Source organism: Erythrolamprus reginae, chromosome 2, assembly GCF_031021105.1.
Source record: "Erythrolamprus reginae isolate rEryReg1 chromosome 2, rEryReg1.hap1, whole genome shotgun sequence".
In the NCBI taxonomy this organism is placed as follows: domain Eukaryota; kingdom Metazoa; phylum Chordata; class Lepidosauria; order Squamata; family Dipsadidae; genus Erythrolamprus; species Erythrolamprus reginae.
The window spans coordinates 166926850-166945602 of record NC_091951.1 but is presented as its reverse complement, the minus strand read 5'-3'; the positions used below and the strand labels follow the sequence as shown (position 1 = coordinate 166945602).

At 37.9% G+C, this 18753-nt stretch overlaps 1 protein-coding gene across 3 annotated transcripts in view; it reads right to left on the bottom strand.

Moving 5' to 3' along the window:
* The window catches only part of RGS9 (regulator of G protein signaling 9), a 49422-nt gene that overhangs the window by 9134 nt on the left and 21535 nt on the right, over positions 1–18753 (bottom strand). For 2 of the 3 annotated variants that reach the window (XM_070740296.1, XM_070740298.1), the window contains exons 5-13: positions 17320–17371; positions 16869–16927; positions 15741–15817; positions 14570–14651; positions 9591–9662; positions 4771–4800; positions 3648–3709; positions 2682–2795; positions 329–444 (exon numbers count right to left, since the gene is read on the bottom strand). In XM_070740296.1, coding sequence (XP_070596397.1) covers positions 329–444; positions 2682–2795; positions 3648–3709; positions 4771–4800; positions 9591–9662; positions 14570–14651; positions 15741–15817; positions 16869–16927; positions 17320–17371 — 664 coding nt within the window. The remainder of the gene's footprint in view (positions 1–328; positions 445–2681; positions 2796–3647; positions 3710–4770; positions 4801–9590; positions 9663–14569; positions 14652–15740; positions 15818–16868; positions 16928–17319; positions 17372–18753) is intronic. The other variant, XM_070740297.1, reaches the window with a different exon arrangement.

The window sequence follows — 18753 nt, the reverse complement described above, 5'->3', positions numbered from 1 at the left end:
ACCTTTTTTTAAAATTTATGAATGTCCCAAACCATTTGTAAAGGACAAAAATTAATGTTTTTGAGCCCTTTTACTAAATCACAAAGATTTTGTTTTGCGTAAGTATATAATGGCTTCTCATGTCACAGACAAAATCTATAATAAATCATCACTTTATTCTTATTATGATAAACTGTAATGTGATCCCACATCACCTTCCAAATAATTAAAGGATTAAATTACTTTCTGTGCATAAAATTCCTCTCTGTTTGCTGTGAGTGACAACAGTGACTTCAGGCTGTATAGAACACCTTGACCAGTGGAAAAGCAGGCGCATCTTCATACCTACCACTAAATTCCTTCTTCAGGAATAGCTGGAAATTCTGACGTCCTTTGGGATCCTTCATCAGCTCACGAAAGTTTAAGGCCCATTTCTCCACCCGTGCCTTGGTGGGGATTTCTACCCTGCCAAAAGAAAAAATATCCTTTAAAATTAAGATTGAATTCATGGGCCTGCCCACAGGTTTATTTATAAAGAAACAGTGCTGTTTCTCCCTAAAATCAATTGTTTTGAGATTTGTCTATTTTGTTTTGTGTTTTGACAGAACTGAGAACTCTGCCTGTCCTTCCTTAGCAAACTTGTATTCATATGTGAATATCTTGGCAACTTTTGACTGATTTTTCCTTTGACTTCTAATGTAGTATGATGAGGACAATCAGATATTATAGATAAGTATCCCTTAGGTCACGTTTAACTCATAGTTAACTGCATGGAACACAGCAATATTATTTTCTTAACAGAAATGTTGTTTTCTAGCAAAAAAAAGTGCTTTACCATTTTCTGACAATTTTCCAGCTTCCCAGCCTAATCTACACTGTTAAAAAAAAATAAAGAAAACACTTAAACAACACAATATAACTCCAAGTAAATCAAACTTCTATGAAATCAAACTGTCCACTTAGAAAGCAACACTGATTGACAATCAATTTCACATGCTGTTGTGAACATTCAACTTTGTACAGAACAAAGTATTCAATGAGAATATTTCATTCATTCAGATCTAGGATGTGTTTTTTGAGTTAATCTTTGCTTAACTTTTTGAAGATAGACAAAGTTAGCTAGGTATTGCCATCTGGAATAGCCACTGATTTTGCATTGTATTAGGATCATTATAGAAACATATATCCGTTTAATTCACACAATTTTTTTCACTGACTGTTATTTTTTTATTTCTACTATAGAGCATAGATCCAAATTACATTTTGGAAAATGCACAATACAGGCAGACAGAGTAAATTTTGTGGTGGTATCTGTAATATGCATTGTAGATGGTATTCAGCAGCTTCTGGAGAACTGATACGAAAATTTTGAGTAGTTCAGAGAACTGGTAAAAGCACCACTGACTGGCCCTACCCCCATATATTCGCTGCCTCCCAAGTCCCAGCTGATCAGGAGGAAATGGGGATTTTTCAGTAACCTTCTCCTGCCATGCCCACCAAGCCATGCCCGCCAAGCCACACCATGCCCACCAAGTTACACCCATAGAACCAGTAGTAAAAATATTTGAATCCCACCACTGATTCATTGTTAAGTTCTTCCCACAGATGAGCATTAAAATTGCTCCTTCTAAATTATAATATAAATTTAGTTTACATTTGTCAGAATGTTTATTCAAACAACAAACGTCTCCTCTTTCAAAAGTGTAGCCACAGTTAACAAAATAGAAAGAAAAATATTTTTTTTATTTATTTTTTTATTTATTTTATTTATTTATTTTGTCCAATACACAATGAGGGTTTTAGGGTTTTTTGGGTATATATCAATATACACAAAGTAAAATACATGATGAAAGTTATAGAGAAGATACTCGTAGTAAAATATCTCTAAGAAATAATAGAAAAGAAGGTATAGTAATAGAACATATCAATGAAAGAGTAAAAGAAGAGATATAGGAATAGAAGAAAGGTATAGGAGATATAGGAGAGCAATAGGACAGGGGACGGAAGGCACTCTAGTGCACTTGTACTCGCCCCTTAATTATTATCAGGATGATAAAGCCCTCAACTAAATCCAATCCTTGGCTCCTTAAAGATTTCAGAGTGGTAACTGACTACTTCTATAGCACTCGCCTATTCTATTTTGCCCATTCTTTTCTTACCTTCTGCTTGGTAAAGCAGGCAGGAAAATAGAAAACCAACCCCTTCCTTTACGTTAACAGTAGAGCAGAAATGTCTCTAGGTAAAATCGTATAACCTCCCCTGCCTTCACCTTAGTAATCAAGGAGAGGTAAAAGGTAAAAGTTTCCCAATCCATTTGTGTCCAACACTAGGGCATAGTGCTCAGCTCCATTTCCTGGTCAAGGGAGCCAGCATTGCCTAAAGACAATTTCCAAGGTCATGTGGTGAGCGTGGCTATACACCAAAGGTACATACAGACATTCATAAACCGAAAGTTGCTCCGATACTAAACCTGGGCTGGAAGACATCCAGGTTTTCTTCTAACTCTATTATTCTGTTCTGTTATTCTTTTTATGATTGCATGTAATTAAGCCCAAAGAAAGTCTGGAATGGTATCTCCTGACATGGGCAGGGGGTTGAACTAGAAGACCCTATTATTCTAAGTATTCTAAAAGAAAAGAAGAAAAAGGAAAAGCAAGCAAGAGTCAATGTAATTTAGGAGTTGAAATAAATGCAATACTTACAGTTTTGCATTGAGTTCCCAAAAATCTACATCATCAGAAATCCAAGGGTTGCTTGGCAGGCATCCCGAGATTATAGGGTCGTTGGAGCAGAACTGTTCACAGTACTTCACTATTCTGAAAGTATTAGAGACCAAAAAAAACCCCAGGGAAACATCTACATGCAGTTATTAACCCAAAATAAAGGGTGTGCATAAGTGTACCAGTGTGCCTATCATTATTTGTACTCTTATGTATATAAATAATGTTAAACCTATGTATATTACCAAATAAATACTTGGATGGATGGTTGGATGGATGGATGGATGGACGGATGGATGAATTAACTTTATTCACATTTCCAGCGACATGCCAGCCAGGAGAACATTTCATTGCTGATATGATGCAAACAGTAACACTTGCACTTTTCTGTCCAGCATATTATTGATGTGCCAGTTATCATTCTTGTGTTGTTTACAGGGTTAATAAATATGGAGTTCTCCAAGAACTGGCTTCAAAAGTCTGATTAAACTACACTTGAGTCCTGACTGTTAAAACAATTAATCTGTGGAACTGCTTGCCTCCAGAAGTTGTGAATGCTCCAACACTGGAAGTTTTTAAGAAGATGTTGGATAACCATTTGTCTGAAGTAACCAGGGAGTTGGACTAGAAGACCTCCAAGGTTCCATCCAACTCTGTTATTCTATTCTATTCTATTTTATTCTATTCTGTTCTGTTATATTCTGTTCTGTTGTTCTGTTCTATTCTATTCTATTCTGTTCTAATACTACAGTAGTGTGGCTTTCTTAAGCAATCACATCTCATTACTGAATATGTATATATGTTCCTTTGGGGATTCTTAATTATAAACTCCTCTGGATGAAGTTTAAGTATCATAACAAACCTTTTCTATCATTAAAAGGATACCATCTTGCTAAATCGCTTGATCAAAATTATTGGTTAAAAGACATTCAAAATGTCAGCGCTCACCCTCCTAAGGAGACAGATGACTTTGTTGCAGTCTTCATCAGTGCCTGTTGGAGGTACATGATCTGTAAAGGCAAATATATTGCATAGGTTAGCAGAACAACAAATAATTGACTTCAAGCTTTATTCACTAAGAAATGAATTCTTGCAAGAGTGGGTCACACAATGTTATTGTACCCTTGCAAGAAATAGATGCCCAGCAGGCAGATTTCTGAATTGTAGTTTTAGTTTATTGTATTGGAAAGAGAAGAGAAAAACTGAAGAGACATTTTATTGAAAAGCTTGCTTCCATCACCTACCATCCCTGGGCCATATTATTCCTACAAAGACTTCCATTTAAAAGACAGAGCAACAAGGACAGCCATAAATCGGTGTGAGGATTAGACGAGTGTACAGCCTATTTGGAGGCACAACAGGAGGATTAACTTAAGCCTCACATGTGGAGAGGGACCAATTCAAAAGATACTTCGCTTTTTTAATGATTGCAATGACAAATAATAGCACATTGATGTGAGTGAGGAGGAAGGATGGGGCTTAGCTGAACACTCAACCCTCAGCCATTTTGGTATATTACATAGATCCAATGACTTTGTGTAAGTAAGAGAGCATCAATGTACTCAATGTGATATATGCACTCAATGTGATAAGACAGCATTTAACAACTGTGATGATTTGCTTAACAATTGCCATTAAAAGATCATAAAATTGACCCACTTTATATTGGCAATGAGTGATGACTAAGATGGACTGGCTCCATTACATTCATAACTTATAATTCAAGGAGTACCTATATTCAGTCTGTTCAAAAATGAAATTTGGAGGTTATCATTTTATTGATAGATTAAAACAAAAGCCAAAAGTCTCCCAAGATTTTAATGTGATCAACAGGTGATCCTTGGCAATCTCTGGCTCGCTAAGATCTTTATATGTGCTATAACAGTGCTTCCCAACGTTAGCAACTTGAAGAGATCTGGACTTCAACTCCCAGAATTCCCCAGCCAGCGAATGCTGGCTGGGGAATTCTGAGAGTTGAAGTCCAGATCTCTTCAAGTTGCCCACGTTGGGAAACATTGTGCTATAAGTATTCATGCAATTATAATTAACAATATACATTACAACAAATTACCTGTGTCCTATATACTTCAACTGTTTGCTTCTGTAAAATAAAGAAACACTGCATTGAAAAGGGTATCACAGTCTATTTGACAATTAATGAGTCTCATTCAAACGCTCATTAGATCATGTTGAGTTACGATACTGAAGGAGTGACTTCAGCTCTTTATTAGGTTACAGGGAATAACTTCCAGCTGCAGTATACAAAAGGCAGGGGGTTTAAATAGGGAGCCAATCCAACAGGGAACCAATCAGAATTTTCCTACTTTACTTCCCTGTCGGACCGGAGTGAAAACTTCCCAACATCTTCAGGACATAACAGATCATATTCGGCAAACACACATACAGGTTATTACAATCATGCAAATGGTATAGCACTTTTGCATTACAATTTTTCTTTTCTTTTTGCATGAGATTCAAATGCATCTCTGCTTTTAACAAGAGGTAATTTTTCACAAGCTGATACTACAAGATGACTCTGGGCCAGTTGTACTCTCTCTGCCTTGTCTACTTTGCAGAATGCTTATATGGGCATAACATGAAGGTGTACATCACCTAGAGTTCTAAGAGAAAATGCATAAATAAAAACATCAATCCAATCTATAAAGAGTCATATATCACCATGTACGACAGTATGCAACTTAGTCATGGGTGAGATTTATTTAATTCATTATGATCTTGGCATTGCTGGATACCAGAATATTCAAATACTACCAATAAAATCAAATCTATATACTGTATTTTGCTCAGAAACACAAGCTACAAAGGTATGAGCATTTTTTATCAGAAAAGTGCCACTGAAGGGAAAATTGAATTTCTGTTACCGATTATTGCAATCCCATTTGCAATCTGGGCCACCGTTAAAAGTTTAAAGGCATCTAAGCACAAGCCCTCCTAAAACTTGTTATATTAAAACATTGTTAGAATCAGATGTTTCTTCGTGCTACAAGGCCATTAATTGTTTTATGCTTTTATTTATACAGGAAATATTTAAGACATCCCACTTTTCTTTTTTACAAATGTAAAGAAACAGTGAGAAAATAATAAAGAGAAGAACTACTAGTCTTTGAAACAGCACCTCCAAGTTATTATTGCACTTCAGAAAAAAATTGTTATATAAGAAATAGGCTTCAAGAAATAACAGATGAATTTTAGATATATTTTCTTATTTAATATCACTTGGTACTATTTTATTATTGTAGATAGTGCATTATAGAATGGCATAATAAATCTGTGGCAGGCCAGTTAAAAAATAATTTAAAAACACAGTATTGCAATTAATTATGAAGATTTGCTTGGAAGATGTTTTTTCCTTGACAATTTTAAGGGCCACTTCTTAACAGTTTCACGGAACAGCTTTGTAAACAAGTGCCAGCAAGTTCATCCTTTATCAGTTAAAAGATCCACCTTGTTGCTTGTATTCAAAAAAGACACTAAAAGGAAATGACAAATGTCTCTGCCCTCATGTCTTAGGAAAATAAATTTATTTTAGTGGGAAATAAGTTGTGGAAATTTCAGTAATCTATAAATCTTGTTCACTTCAATAATTCTTGTTCAGATGACTGATTCATGCTTGGAAAAGGATTACTTTTGCTATGAGTCAACTATCCAAGAGCCACATATCAATAAGGATATAAACAAAAGGAAGTGTAAAGATGCACAAGTCGAAACTGATAAGTGTTTCAGGAAAGGCTGCCAATGAGCTTCAGGCTGTGTCAGTATATTATTGTTGCTGGGAAGACCCGTCTCCAAAGGAATAGGAAACTGTTCACTCATACTCAAGACAATAAAAGGGTGTGCCAGGATGGACGCTGCATCTGGCTTGCTTATGCAAACTATTTAATTTGATAGGACAGTTACTTATTCCACTAGACCAGTGGTTTCAACCTGGGGGTTGGGACCCCTTTGGGGGTTAAACAACCTTTCACAGGGATCGCCTAAGACCATAGGAGAAGACAAATTTCCCATGGCGTTAGGAACTAAAGCTTTTATTGTGGTGCCTTGGAACATATTTTTACAATCCAACCAATCAGGCATTTACAATGGGGGTGTCCCTCTGACAATTTCTGGCAATCAGCTTAAAGCTCTGTTGGGAAAACTGACATTAGACTTATGTTTGGGGGTCACCACAACATGAGGAACTGTATTAAGGGGTCACTGCATTAGAAAGGTTGAGTACCACTGCACTAGACCAGTGTTTTTCAACCAGTGTGCCGTGGCACACTAGTGTGCCGCAAGACATGGTCAGGTGTGCTGCAAAGCTCAACAAGAGAGAGAAAGAGGGAGAGCAAAAGAAAGCAAGAGAGAAAGAAAAAGAGAAAGAAAGCAAGAGAGAGAAAGAAAGAGAGAGAAAGAGAGGGAGGGAAGGAGGGAGAGAGAAAGAGAGAGAGCAAAAACAGAGGAAGGAAGAGAGAAAGAAAGAGGGATGGAGAGAGAGATGAAGGAAGGAAGAGAGAGAAAGAGGGAGAGCAAAAGAAAGCAAGAGAGAGAAAGAAAGAAAGAGAGAGAGAGGAGAAAGAAAGCAAGAGAGAGAGAGAAAGAAAGAAAGAGAGAGGGAGTGAAGGAGGGAGAGAAAAAGAGCAAAAAAGAGAGGAAGGAAGGAAGAGAGAAAGAAAGAGGGATGGAGAGAGAGAGGAAGGAAGGAAGAGAGAGAAAGAGGGAGAGAAATAGAGCGAAAGGGAGGAAGAGAGAGAGAGAGAATTTTTTTGTCCAAACTTTTTTAGCTCCCCCATTCCCCCCCCCTCATTGTGCCCCATGATTTTGTATATGTAAAAAATGTACCGCAGCTCAAAAAAGGTTGAAAATCACTGCACTAGACTACAATTACCATGAAATTCCAACTGAGTTGCAGTCCATTAGCAAAGACAATATGCGGGCTAATCCATAGGAAATGTTTAAAAAGTTTCAAATGTTTATAGAGCAGCTGATCCAACCCTCATTTCACTTTATTTCCATTTCCCAGGTTTAAATATCTAGTAATGTATAAAGAGACCTGAGTAGGATGAGATTCACATTAAAATGACAGCACATTTGTCTTCTATAGGACAAGCAAACAAGTACTTCACAGAGAATGAAGGTCATATAGATCGGAGAAAAACAAACTAAAGAGAGAGAAAACAAAAGATAGAAGGGAAATGGTTAATTAACTATTTCAAACATAATTTTCATGTTTATCTATTAAATGTTTTCAAGAAAACGAAAAAAGAAAAATACACACTTATACATTTACTGCTTACTGAATCAAAGTTATATTTCCTTTTTTTAACTGCTATTTTTCTCTTTTTTTCCACATTTTTTTTCATCACCATCTTACTATATTAGTTATTTTTCATTTAGAATTAATCTAAATGCAACCACTGATTTCTGCTATTCCCTGCATACTTAGAACTGATTGTTGAGCATAATAAAACTTCCAATGACCAGAACCGAATCTAGAAATTTACAAACTTTTCGTAGCTTTTTTAGTCACTGTACAGTGTTGGCTGGCATAAAAAAGAGATCTCCCCTACTAAGGGAAGAGCAGATATTTTGAAAGCACTGAAAGCAGTGAGTAGCAGAAGAGAAGTTGAAGGGAAGGTGTGGGGAAAATTATGCCACTTGTACATCTCAGTGAATCCAGGTTAGGATCCAATGTATCTTGCCTTGGTGACCTTTTTCCTTTCAAGATACTTGGCTTGATCTATTTTGCTTGTCTTTTCAAGAAACCACCTCCTCTTATAGGGAAAAGCTAAGTCTTAAACTCTTTCATTTGTGTTGCCTCTTCAGTTTCCATGGCAACGAAGGCCACTTGCCTCTATGATTCTGAGAGCTGCGGCAGTCGAGAGCTTGATTCACAATAGAACTCTGTTAGCCTGGCAAAGCATCACATGAAAACAATGCAAGAACTGTCTTGAGAAGGTCTTCAGTTGGATATAAACCAAGCATCATGCAAGTCTCATCTTCCACAAGACTTTCACTGGCCTATTAATATCTCTTCAGCTGCCAATATTTTCCATCTCTCTCATTCTGCCATTCTCTGTAGAAAGCTCTATGATGTGAATGGCATGGCCTACCCAGCAGTATTATACTTATTATATTTGCAAGGTCTCCCCCACCCAGACCACTGACTGGTGCCTTTCTTCTTCACTGCCCCTCCAGGGCAGATCTGACCTGGTTCCAATTCAGTTACAGGTCTCCAAACAGCTGGGATTCAGGGTTTCCCGTGGAGCACGGGAGACACCCATAGCACTGTGAAGTTAGCCATGCCTCTTCCTCCCCAGTTTCTTTAAAATCTGTTGTGCCTTATCAACGCATCACACAATGAAAAGCAAAGGACGGAAAAAAGCAAGGGGGGGGGGATAGAAAGAAAACTAAAAATCCCCTTGCAAAGAAAAAAAACATATTTTTTCAGGTGAAAAATACACTAGAGCTTTTATTTATATCATGACGAGTTTGTGTGCAAGATTTGCTTTCCATTTTAAAATGATGGTGATCTATGGTGAGATCCCCCATCTATTTACATTTTGATTTTTGACAGTCATAGGAGAGAGGTTGCAATCTTCCCTGAGTTCCGGTGGATGGCCAGATATTTTGAATAAAGGTATAAAAAGTATAAACGAAATAAAAATGTTTCATTTGATATGCTTGACTCACAGTCCATTTGAAAGAGGGATTAACTAGATTTTCTGATGAAGACTGATTCCTGCCATGTCTAAGGATCTAAGGACAAAAAGGCCGCCACTCACTCCATGAACATATATATGAATGTTTAACAGTAACTGAACCCATTTGTATAATAAAATCAATTACAATGTAAGTTTACAATTCTATAATTAGAATATTATTAAAGCTTACCTGGTTTACCTTACTTTCACAGGTATCTATCGCTCTATCCAGCCCATAGTCAAGTGTGTCTTGCATCCCAGGCTATAATACAGAAAGAAAACAAAATGTAAAAAAGATGTATTTATGCCACATTGTTTTTTAAAAATTAATTTGTATACAGGCAGTGCTTGACTCACAACCCTTCATTTAGTGACTGTTCAACATTACAACAGCATTGAAAAAGTGACTTATGACCATTTCCCCACAAACATCCAACATTTTGCAACATCCCCCTGGAACATGTGATCAAAATTGCTTGGCAACTGAAATGTATTCATGACATTTGCAGTGTCATGTGATCACTTTTGCAATCTTTTGACAAGCGAAGTCAATGGGCAAGCCAGATTCGCTTACCCACCGTATTATTAACTGAATAATTAAAGTGAATCATTAAATAACTGTGGCAAGAAAGATCATAAAATAGAGCAAAACTCAGATGCAGTTTTCCTGGCTCACTTTTTATTTTATTTTATTTTATTTTATTATTTTATTCTATTTTATTATTTTATTCTATTTTATTTTTATTTTATTTTATTTTAAATATTTATTTATTTATTCATTCATTCATTCATTTATTTATTTATTTATTTGAGTTGGACCTTGGTCATCTAGACTAGGGGTCTCCAACCTTGGCAACTTTAAGCCTGGCGGACTTCAACTCCCAGAATTCCTCAGTCAGGAGAGCTGGCTGAGGAATTCTGGAAGTTGAAGTCCCCCTGATCTAGACCAACACTCCCACTCGCTTAGCCTGTCTTGCTTAGCCACAGAAATTTGGAGTTCAGTTGTGTATATTGGGGACTACTTGTAAAATAAATAAATATAGCCACAGTAATACATGGGCCTAAAAGATGCAGGAGCAGATTTCCCTTTTTCTATGTATCAATGTTATGAAATATATGGCTTATTATTAGATTTGTTCCATTGTTATACTGTTTTTAATACTGTTGTGAGCCGCCCCGAGTCTTTGGAGAGGGGCGGCATACAAATCTAATAAATTGAATAAATTGAGTTGAAATTGAACTTTCTGTGTGTATTGCAATTTATTTCTCAGATGCTAGTTGGTTAGCTGACATCTACATTATCCCCACCCTATTGATCTTCCTGAAAGCTGTTAGCACCTGGCTTTTCCGGCGGGCCTAGGACCATGAATGATTGAGAATATATATGGTTTCTAAGAGTTATAAATGCAATTTTATATTGTTTTTAATTGTGGTTGTTATTGTAACCCATCTTTTTTACACTGTTTTTAATTATTTATTTATTTTATTTATTAATCAGATTTGTATGCCGCCCCTCTCCGCAGACTCGGGGCGGCTCACAGCAATAATAATACAATGTAAACAAATCTAATATTTAAGTTAATTTAAAAAACCCCAATTTAAAAACCAATCATACATACTAGCATATCATGCATAAATTTTATAAGCCTAGGGGGAGGGAAAATGTCAATTCCCCCATGCCTGACGACAGAGGTGGGTTTTAAGGAGTTTTTGAAAGGCTAGGAGGATGGGGGCAACTCTGATATCTGGGGGGAGTTGGTTCCAAAGGGTCGGGGCCGCCACAGAGAAGGCTCTTCCCCTGGGTCCCGCCAAACGACATTGTTTAGTTGACGGGACCCGGAGAAGGCCAACTCTGTGGGACCTAACCGGTCGCTGGGATTCGTGCGGCAGAAGGCGGTCCCGGAGATATTCTGGTCCGGTGTCATGATTGTTTTTATTGTGAGCAGCCCAGAGTCCAATTGGAGTTGGGCAGCATATAAATTTTACAAAGAAACAAATAAATATCCATTGCTACATTTGGCAACTCTAATAAAGCAGGAACAATTTTCTACACAGTCATGCAAAATCTGGGCAAGGGAAGTTGACTCATTTGGGGGGGGGGGGGCAACAGCATCCATTGGAGAAAGGAACACTTTGACATAATAAACAGATTGGTATCGCTAACACATCTGCTCTGAGCACAGCTGAGTTTGGATCTGCTATGTGATGTCTGCTGAAATTGGGCCATCAATAATTAAACCTCAGCCAGTGCTATCTTTTGTGTGTGTGTGTGTGTGTGTGTGTGCGTGTGCGTGTGTGTGTGTGTAACAGTTCAAGAAAGAGAAAGATCCAAAAAGAAGCCTGTCATGGATTAAAGGGGTTTCAGCAGGAAAGACGAACTGGGACCCAATGGGGCGTTTGCAGTATGTAGACCTTATCTACAGATGGTACTTCCTCCCCACTCCCCCACCCCCAAGTCAAGCTCCAATTATAGCTTGACATTTGCTGGAGGCTTCTACTTTTCTGTCTGTTAACTGCTGGGCTCTCCGTGGCCATTTTACACTGTGTGCACAATTAAAAGTGGATCTTTTGATTATGATTTGAGATTAGGGAATGCAGCTCCCTGGCAACTATCAGAGTCCTAAGGCCTGCTGTGATCTGTGTAGTAACTGCTTGAGGAAACAACCCCCAGCATCTGCCAAAAACATCTCCCAAAGAGCAGAAACCCGTGCTGTTGTTTTGGGTGCCCAGCTTGATGTCTTTTTTCCAGCGTGGAAAAGTTGCCAAAAGCATCCCGTGGAGCAGCTCAAGGCATGGAAGATGAATTGCAGGAAAATTAGATAATAAAGAGGTAGAAATTCCACAAACCTGTATTTAATTTGGAGGCTTTGGGCAATAACTTTGGTTGGTTTTGAGCGAAATTACAATTGCAACCCTGTACAAATAGGAATCAAACTACAAGAGCTTTGTTCACGCAAACAAATATAAGCAATGCAGACCTATTCACAATGCATATCAGAGGATGCAGGTGTAACCCATGAATAGTGAGAAATTAATAACTCATATCTGTAATGCCTCAATCCCCACCACAAATGTTCAGCATTTATTATTTACCTTTACGTACTAACGTAATCATTAAAACCACCATTTTCCGATAGTCCTCAGCTTATGACCACAATTGACCCAACATTTCCATAGCTAAACAAGATGGTTATTAAGTGAGTTTTGTCCCCTTTTGTGACCTTTCCTGCCAGAGTTGTTAAATGAATCACTGTAGTTATTAAGTTGGTGTTAAGTGAATTTTGCTTCCCTGTTGATTTTGCTTGTCAGAAGGTCACAAACAGGGATCACAGCAACTGTCATAAATACATGCCAGTGGTCAAGCATCTGAATTTTGAACACATGGCCATGGGGATGACGCAATGGTCATACATATGAAAAACAGTCATAAGTCATTTTTTTCAGGGCTGTTTAGTGAGCAATGACTCAAGAAATGGTTTTAAATTGAGGACTTACCTATACATAGGACTCTGGGCTAACCATGGCTAAACGTTATAAAATATAATATCATACATTGTCTTGCCATCTTAAATTCTATTGGATTATTAATCTATATTAATAAAAATGTAAATGCACATTTGTTTGGGACGTCAAATCCCCAAAAGTTCTTCATCGATCGTTTTGAAATTTTTCTACAGTGTTCGATCACAGCCCTTTTTATATATCTATATTATATAGATGTCATACCTGTGACAAGTAAAAACTGGTGAAAAACATAGGATTGGCTGGAGAAAAACATAGGAGCCATGTTTTGATTGGCTGGTGAAAAAACAGGGAGTTGCTTGGCATGGAGACTAGTGACAAACATAGGAGGTGCATTTTGATTGGCTGATGGCAATTATTTCAACTGCCACAGGAAACTCTACTCAGAACATAAAGGAACCATAGATTGGATTGCCTCCTAAGTATTGCATGCAAGGTAGGCTGCTCTTACCGTCTTTTGGCAGATGAGTCAAGCCAGTCTCTTAAAACGGGCAGGGGGACAGGGAGGGAAAGAGAGAGAGAGAGAGAGAGATCCAAATATCACCCTGCTCTCTAATGTTAATCCCTTCCAACTCTGTTCTTCTGAATAAATTGAGCAGGGGGTTCGACTAGAAGACCTCCAAGGTTACTTCCAATTCTTATTCTGAATAAAAATTGAGCAAGGGGTTACACTACAAGACCTCCAAGGTTGAGCCACAGCAACACGTGCCCAGGTATGCTAGTACAATATAATTTTAGATGGCATTCCTAGTGGAGGTTATCTACTAGATTCAGACCTTGTAATCTTCCAATCATAGTTCCCACATAGAGAGGAAAGGAAAAAATTTCCATGCCCCCTTGATCTCAAATGACTAAGGGGACACCCTCAGAATACTTGGTGAATAATGTTAATGGACGTAAACATTCTAAACATCACATGGGAATATGCTGAAGTATTTGCCCAAGATCAAACATGCTAGAGATTTCTAGTTGCCCAATATGTTCCATTGCATTTTTAAAGCATTTTAATGATAAGTGTCTCCGTGTGTGTGTCTCTAATAAAGAAAACTACCTACCCCTTTTGTGTGTTGTGCTGCTGTTTAGGTCATCAATTTATTTATTTATTTATTTATTTATTTATTCATACATTCATTCATTCATTCATTCATTCGATTTTTATACCGCCCTTCTCCTTAGACTCAGGGCGGCTTACAACATGTTAGCAATAGCACTTTTTAACAGAGCCAGCATATTGCCCCCACAATCTGGGTCCTCATTTTACCCACCTCGGAAGGATGGAAGGCTGAGTCAACCTTGAGCCGGTGATGAGATTTGAACCGCTGACCTTCAGATCTACAGTCAGCTTCAGTGGCCTGCAGTACAGCACTCTACCTACTGCGCCACCCCGGCTCATTTATCTTTGGATGGTCTTGACAATTTAGAATTTATCTTTGGATAGTCTTGACAATCAATGACTCATGAGACTCATTCTGATTTTCAAACTCATTTTAACACAAAAGAATAAAGTTGTCCCATTGAGTGACATCGGGGAGGGAATGTGCTTAGAGGCAAGACATGCCTGTAATTTGGCTTCCAGTTATTACAGTGCATTGTAAATATCTGGTGTTATAGCACAAACACATTTATTTATAAATCTACTTTGCTTACAGGAGACCGTTGCACCAACCAGTAGGCTTTCTCTTGATAATCCAAAATATATCGGTCTTCTTTCGGCCGTTCCCTTCCTGCACTGCAAAATCCAAGAAATATTTTTTTAAAGAAATAAATCAAAAACAGGAGATTATATAATTGTTTATTGGGATTATTTATACATTGTAACAGGAAATAATATAAACATGGCATGGAATTTTCTTGAAGATCTTTAATACATATGATGGAGAAAAATCTACCACTTCATTGTATAAATACCCTTTTTTGGAGTCAGGGATCATTCTTTGCATATTTTTCTCTAAACAGCAGAAATAGTCCATCCTTAGTGATCTAAGAAGGTGGTAAATGTTTTGTAGATTGTGTTATCCCCATTTTACAGCTAGGGATCTAAGGTTACGAGTTCTAGATTAAAATGAGAAAAACCAACCACAAACTTTACTTTCATACTATGAAATTGGCTATGGCCAGTCACTAAAAAAAGTTCTCCTAAGACAGTTATCAGTGTAAAGATCCCAATACAGGGAAAGAAAATAACATTTATACCTCTCATACATACTGTACATGCCATGAATTTGGACATGGAAAGACCATTGCCCATGAATTTTATTTATGTGCAAAAAATTGCAAGTCCGTTATTAATGATGAGGTTCAAAGGAAAAACAGAGGCAGGTCAATTTTTTATGACCCTTCAAAATAAAACTGCTCTGCTACTGAACATCCACAGTTGCTTATTACTTATTCCTTTGCTCAAACAAAATATGGGTAATCCTTGGCTTACAACCCAATTGAGCCCAAAATTTCCACTGCAAAACAAGGCAGTTTTTAAGTGACTTGTTTGGTCCATTTTATGACCTTTCTTGCCACAGCTATTAAGTGAAGTTGTTAAGCTAGTAACACAGCTGTTAAGTGAATCTAGTTTCCCCATTGATTTGCTTGTCAGATCGCAAAAGGTGATCATATGACTCCGGGACACTGCAACTGTCATAAATACATGCCAGTTTCCAAACATTCTGAATTTTGATCACGTGACTATGATGATACTGCAAAAGCCATGTGTGAAAAGTGGTCACAAGTCACTTTTTACAGTGCTATTGTAACTTCTATCGCTAAATGGATGGTTGTAAGTCAAGGACTACCCATATATCCTCAGTTAAAAAATGTCTTCTACCTGTATTGCTCCTTGGCCTGCATAATAATGAAATCCCACTTATGGTTGATGCGTTTGTTCAACATGCTATAATGTTCCTGGAAAAAAATCAGTGAGAGAGAAACCAGCAAAGGCAACATTATTATGCACTTACAACAAAGGATGTGATGAACAGTTGCAACAGTGATTTTATGCACCAAGGATAAAATAAAATGGGATTACATGACCCTGTGACATTGCAACCAACATAAATGTGACCCACTCGTCTAGTGTGCCGTGAGACATGATCAGGTGTGCCGCGAAGCTCAGAGAGAGAAAGAAAACAAGAGAGAGAGAAAGAGAGAGAGAGAAAGAGAGAAAGAAAGAAAGAAAGAGCAAGAGAGAGAGAAAGCAAGCAAGAGAGAGAGAAAGCAAGCAAGAGAAAGAAAGAAAGAGAGAGAGAGAGAGAACAAGAGAGAAAGAAAGCAAGAGAGAGAGCAAGAGAGAGAAAGAAAGAGAGGGAGGGAAGGTGGGAGAGAGAAAGACATAGAGGGAAGTAGGGAGAAAGAAAGAAACAGAGCAAAAAAGAGGAAAGAAGGAAGGAGGGATGGAGAGAGAAAAAAAGAGGGAGAGAAAGAGGGAGAGAGAAATAGAGCAAAAGGGAGGGAGAGAATTTTTTTGTCCAAACTTTTTTTAGCCGCCCCCCCCCCCCCCCCACCAATGTGCCCCATGGTTTTGTAAATGTAAAAAATATGCCGCGGCTCAAAAAAGGTTGAAAATCACTTCTTTAAAGGTCATGACCAACACTTTGAATTGTGACCGGAAACCGATCGGCAGCCAATGCAAGCCACGGAGTGTTGAAGAAACGTGAGCGAATCTTGGAAGCCCCACGATGGCTCTCGTGGCTGCGTTCTGCACGATCTGAAGTTTCTGAACACTTTTCAAAATTCTTATTCTTAATGGATTTAGGATTTTTCTTCCTCGTATAAAGTATTCTGGCTTCCTTTGAGGAGAAAGTGGCATATAAATAAAAGAAGTAAACAAGCATGTTCTTAACCTTCATGTGCTTATTGTATCTCAATAATCTGACTTGGTAACCTTACCAAGTATTAAATAATGCTACGGGTTAAGATGCTTAGAGTCTTGCATAAGAAAAAAAAATCTTCCTACCTTTTCGTAATCTTCTAGAGCTCCTTTCTTCTTAATGTTTCTCTTTGCTAGGTAAATGGCTGGGAATATTTTTAAAAAAGAGAAAATACTTTATTGCACAACCGTAAAAGCCAAATGAATATGATTAATGACTAAAATTTAGCTTGAATCTTTTGAAATCTACCCTGCTTAGACAGTAGCTGAGTTGATAAATTAGGCGAAACAAAGAGAAAGAGAGAGAGAGATGATAGAGATGAAAGAGAGTGGGGAAGGGTAAAGATAGTTATTTAAAATAACATTTTACATAAAAGTAACTAATGGGGTAGACTCCCTTTTAAAGAGAAGAATGTTTTTTTCTCCTTAAATGACTCCTTATATCAAAGTTATTAGAACAGAGGACATTTTGATTTTATGTGATTTCTGCTGACACTGAAGTTTCGCCAAAAAGAGAGAGGTGATATGTTAAATTTACCGTAATCTGTATCTTCTGCTCCCCAATGCTGCGTTGGCCAAAAGTAGGGTGTCTGTAGAAAGACAAAATCTACAGATCAAGTTATTGATAATTTTCTTAACAACTCTTCTAAATCATTCTTATATTTAGAATATCACCGCTAGTCAATAAAGCTTAAGAGGTTTTAAAATTCATTTCAACATATGTCTTCCCTATTATTTCCAATTATTTAAGAAAACTTTGATTAATGTTCTAACAATGGTGGAGGTGGGGAGCTGAAAAGTGTGAAGGTAAAGCCAAAGATGCTAAGAATACAGGTGATCCTTCGATTTACAACCTTTTGTTTAGTGCCCAAAGTTACAATAGCATTGAAAAAAAGTAATGTATAGCCTTAAAAAAGTGGTCCCCACCCTTACAACCATTGTTAGCATACCTATGGGCACATGATCAAGGTTCGGGCACTTGTCAATCAGCATGTGTTTGTGATGGTTGCAGGGTCCCAGAGTAATACAATTGCCCTTTGCAACCTTTATTTATTTATTTATTTATTTATTAGATTTGTATGCCGCCCCTCTCCGTAGACTCGGGGCAGCTAACAACAGCAAAAAGACAATACGAACAAATCTAATACTAAATGTAATGTAAAAAAAAACCCCAATTTAAGAAACCAATCATACATACAGACATACCATGCATATATTTTATAAGCCATGGGGGAAGGGAATATCTCAATTTCCCCATGCCTGATGACAGAGGTGGGTTTTAAGGAGCTCATGAAAGGCAAGGAGGGTGGGGGCAACTCTGATCTCTGGGGGGAGTTGGTTCCAGAGGGTCGGGGCCACCACAGAGAAGGCTCTTCCCCTGGGTCCCGCCAAACCTTCCTAGCCAGCTTCTGACAAGCAGTCAATGGGGGAAGCTGGTTTCAATTAAGAACTATGCGATTCACTTAGCAACTGCACTGATTTGTTTAATGGCAAGCAACTCCTAAAATAGAGCCCAAATCATTTAACTACCATGCTTAACAACAGAAATTCTTATCGCAATAGCATGAATGACCCACGTGTGGTCATAAATCAAGGACTATCTGTAATAACATTAGGAAAATTCATTAAGCTTTAAACTGTAGATTCTCTGTTAGTATTTGAAAATGTCATACAGCAGTGATGGTGAACCTTTTTTGGTTTGCCTGCCAAAAGGGTGTGCATGTATGTGCCCAAATCCATTCCCTCCCCCCAAACACGTGCCCCCCCATGCTGCCCCTGAGAATGCACACAATCACCACCAACCGCACCCTGCACCTGCACACAGGCCTCATTGAAGCCTGGGATGGTGACAAAATGGCCAAACGGGAAAACCAGAAGTTCGGAAAAATGGATTTCCGGTTTGCATGCCAGGCTGTTTTTCTCATTCTGAAACAGCCTCCCCCCAAGGCTGAAAATCAGCTGGCTAGCGAAC